The sequence below is a fragment of the Nicotiana sylvestris genome, chromosome 2 (genome assembly GCF_000393655.2).
Source record: "Nicotiana sylvestris chromosome 2, ASM39365v2, whole genome shotgun sequence".
NCBI lineage: Eukaryota > Viridiplantae > Streptophyta > Magnoliopsida > Solanales > Solanaceae > Nicotiana > Nicotiana sylvestris.
The window spans coordinates 148,896,131-148,900,032 of record NC_091058.1 but is presented as its reverse complement, the minus strand read 5'-3'; the positions used below and the strand labels follow the sequence as shown (position 1 = coordinate 148,900,032).

The 3,902-nt window shown below is 39.4% G+C and overlaps 1 protein-coding gene across 1 annotated transcript; it reads left to right on the top strand.

Annotated features, from left to right (window-relative positions):
• LOC138885763 (uncharacterized) lies at positions 1-3,029 on the top strand. The gene is made up of 3 exons (XM_070166743.1): positions 1-258; positions 469-666; positions 2,865-3,029. The coding sequence occupies exons 1-3, from the start codon at positions 1-3 to the stop codon at positions 3,027-3,029; spliced, it is 621 nt and encodes a 206-aa protein (XP_070022844.1).
• The last annotated feature ends 873 nt before the right edge of the window (positions 3,030-3,902 follow it).

Sequence of the window (3,902 nt, the reverse complement as noted above, 5' to 3'; positions counted from 1 at the left end):
ATGTCTGTACCATGGTCCTTTGTTTCTTGGAGTATGGACGTAATCAGACCGATCGAGCCAGCAACATCCAATGGGCACATATTCATTCTGGTAGTCATTGCTTATTTTACTAAGTGGGTTAAAGCTAAAACTTTCAGATTTGTGACCAAGAAGGCAGTGGTTGATTTTGTTCATTCAAATATCATTTGTCGGTTTGGGATCCCAAAGGTGATCTTCACAAATAATGGTGCTAGTCTTAATAGTCATCTGATGAAAGAGGTATGTCAATAGTTTAAGATTACGCATCCCAATTCCACCCCATACCGCCCCAAGGCGAATGGAGCAGTCGAGGCATCCAACAAGAACATAAAGAAGATACTTCGGAATATGCTGCAAGGTTCCAGGCTATGGCATAAAAAGTTTCCCTTCGCATTGTTAGGTTATCACACTACTGTTCGCACTTCAGTAGGTGCAACTCCCTATTTGTAGGTATATGGCAAAGAAGCAGTGATACCCACGGAAGTTGAAATTCCATCCCTTCGGATTGTTGCTGAAGCCGAAATTGATGATGATGAGTGGGTCAAAACCCGTCTAGAGCAATTGAGTTTGATTGATGAGAAAAGCTTTGCAGCAATGTGTCGTGGCCAGTTGTATCAAAAGAGAATGGCAAGAGCATACAACAAGAAGGTGCGTCCGGGGAAATTTGAAGTGGGTCAGCAAGTATTGAAATACATCCTTCCACATCAGGCTGAAGCGAAAGGCAAGTTCGCCCCAAATTGGCAAGGGCCGTTCATCGTAACGAGAGTGTTGTCCAATGGTTCTTTATATTTAATAGATATAGAAGGCAAATGTGTAGATATGGCTATCAATTCTGATGCAGTCAAAAGATATTATGTATGATTTTTTTGGTTTGTCTAAGTTGTTTGTACTTAGCATATTTTGAAAATTGGAATGACGAAGGTATTTTGTTCTGCTATCTAAACACTTTATCCTTTGTTACCCCTTTGAGCCTTATTTATTTCCTTTCATACCCCTCTTTTGGAATCAGTACCAAAATTCAGAAACGCAAACGCAAAAGATGAGTAAAGAAGAAAAAGAGAAAAGAGAAGAGAGAACAAAAATAAAAGAATGGAAACGAATGAAATAGAAAAAAAGAAGAGAGAAAATAAAGGAAAATAAAGGAAAAAGAAAAAAAGAGAGAGAAGAGAAAAGGAAAGAGAGAGAAAAGAAGAAAAAAAGAGAAAAAGGTAACAACAACAAAGCAATTCCTATTTTATGAACTACGTTCGACCTGATTCCTTTAAAGGATACGTAGGCAGCCTCACAGCTCGGTCCCATCAAAATAAAACTCAAAAGTCCCCAAGCCAAGAAACTAGGGCAGAAAGTTGTGGTTGTTTTATGAAATCTGATTCCAAAAGTTGTAATTTTGAACCCATTCGAGTTGTTTTGAGCCTTACGATACCCTTTCTATCTAACCCTATTCAAAAGCCCATGTTACGGTCTAAAAGAAAGACCTTCCGATCAGTCTTCGGGAAATTCCAAGTCGAGCAAGTAGAGGTGTGATTCATATCAGAGACAATACTCCATTCAGAGCAAGAAAATGAAAAATGAGAGAGTCTTATTGGTGAAAACCTTCACGGGCACCATAAGGTGACAATGAGTTGAGAGATAAATTAATGATAGAGGTTTGTTTCACACCCTTCAGGGCACCGCAAGCCGAATAAGGCTGTTAAATTTGCAAAATAATCGGATTAGGGAAATCCCGGGGCATAAAGTATGATAACTGAAAGTTGATTGGTTGAATAGGCTGGGCTGATTAATCCAAAATTCATGTCATGATCATTGGTACCAGTTGCTCCACTCAGATAAGTCTATTTTCCTTTCCTTCCCCAAACAGTCATCCAGTTTTGGATTTTCTTCTTTATTCCTAACTATCAAAGTCATTGCATTTCATTTCTTTTGGGTTTATTTCTCTAAGGTTTTTTCCAATGTCAACTATGTTTAAGCAAGTAATAAAGTATTTTGAAAGCCTACTACCAACTTCCAAATTGCACAAAGCAAAGTGCGGCCAAAACATACCAGATATAGCATGATGTAAAATGGGAAATAAGGCATCAGTGAAAGTTCCATTGGTTGAATGGTTTAGTAATCTCGTGGGAGATATAGAGGTTCAAGTAGAAGGGTCATAAATGTAAAACAACGGTTTGAGTGTAGAGCACTCAAGTCATTCAGAGTCTTGCGGTTGAAATCCAGTCAAAAATGCAAATAATTCTTGGACAGTTCAAGGCAGCTAGTCAAAGCAAAGCATGGCTACGAAAGGGTCACCTCTAGTAAGAATGCCGCAAGATAACCACCACATTCAAATTGATAAAATTTTCTTTGATTAAAACCGGGGCAAGAAATTTGGCTTATCCAGAGGAATCCTCTATGGGGAAAGCATGTAGCGGATTGGTTCGACCGTAAATTCTTAGGACCCCCCTGGATAATGGGACTTGGTTAAAATAAAAAACATTCATGAGTAACAAGATCTAGCATAAGCTCTACTTTGAGGAAATATAAGTTAGTTTTGAAGTTTTCATTCTTAGGACGAGACTCAATCGAAAATTTTCAGGACCCTCCTAGATAATGGGATTTAGTTTTAAGACCTTCATAGGTAACAAGATTTAGCGTAAGTCATACCTTTAGGAGATATAATTTAGCTCTAAAGCTGTCATTCTCAAGATGATATTTAACTAGAAGTTTTCAGGACCCTCCTGGATAATGGGATCTGGCTTTTAAATTCTTTGAGATTTTTTGGGTAACATGATTAAATTAACACTCACAGATGTCCCAGCTACCAAACTGGGGCAGAATTTTCTTTGTTTTGTCTATTCTGTTGTAATCAGGCGCCCACCTGGAGAGCAAGGGAAAACAACATGAGTTTCAAGAATAGAAAGTATTTCAGGTTCAAGCAATCAGGGACCCACCTAGAGAAACAAGGGAAGACAGTTCAAAGGAAAGCAGTCACAAGAGGAAGTAGTTCAAGATTCTGCAATCAGGCGCCTACCTAGCAAACAAGGGAAAACAATCCAAGTTTCGGAGGAAAGGAATAAGAGTTAAAAGTTTGTAATCAGGCGCCCACCTGGAGAATAAGGGAAAGTAGCTCAAGTTTCAGGGAGTAAAGTTAAAGTTTTGGCTATCAGGCGCCCACCTGGAGAGCAAGGGAATACGGTTGAAGTGTTTGAAATCAAGCGCCCACCTGGAGAACAAAGGAAAATCCATTCAAGTGTTGCAAATCAGGCACCCACCTAGAGAACAAAGGGAAAGCAACAATATTCAAAGGAAGACAACAATCAGGAGCCCACCTGGAGAATAAAGGGACAAAATTCAAGTCTCAAGGAAAAACAGTGCAAACCTTGGCAATCAGGCACCCACCTGGAGAACAAAGGGAAAACAACAATGTTCAAAAGAAGACAACACAAGTTTCAAGGGAAAACAATTTAAGGTAACAAAGGGAAGACAATTCCAATTTTGGTAATCAGTCGCCCACCTGGAGAACAAGGGAATACAATTTAAATGTTGGCAATCAGGCACCACCTGGAGAATAAAGGAATTTAGTTCACAATGCAATTCAAATCAGCAACAAAGGAAACTCACCTGGAAAGTACAAGTTAGCAGGGCAACAGAAACTGCGAGATCAAGTTTGAAGATATAGATAAGATTCTTGTAATTCATAGATCATAAGTCTAGTCTAGCTTCTTTTATTTTGTCTTGGTGTAATAAGGGGTACTTCTACCGCTTCTGCGGTTCCTGCCAACTTCACCAGCTTCCGCTTTTGCGACCCTTTTCTGCATCTGCGGGGGTCGCACTTGTGGTCTCCCAACCACAGATGCGGTTATGACAGTAGATTTCAACTTTAGCTGCAATTCCAAACTTCCATTCTT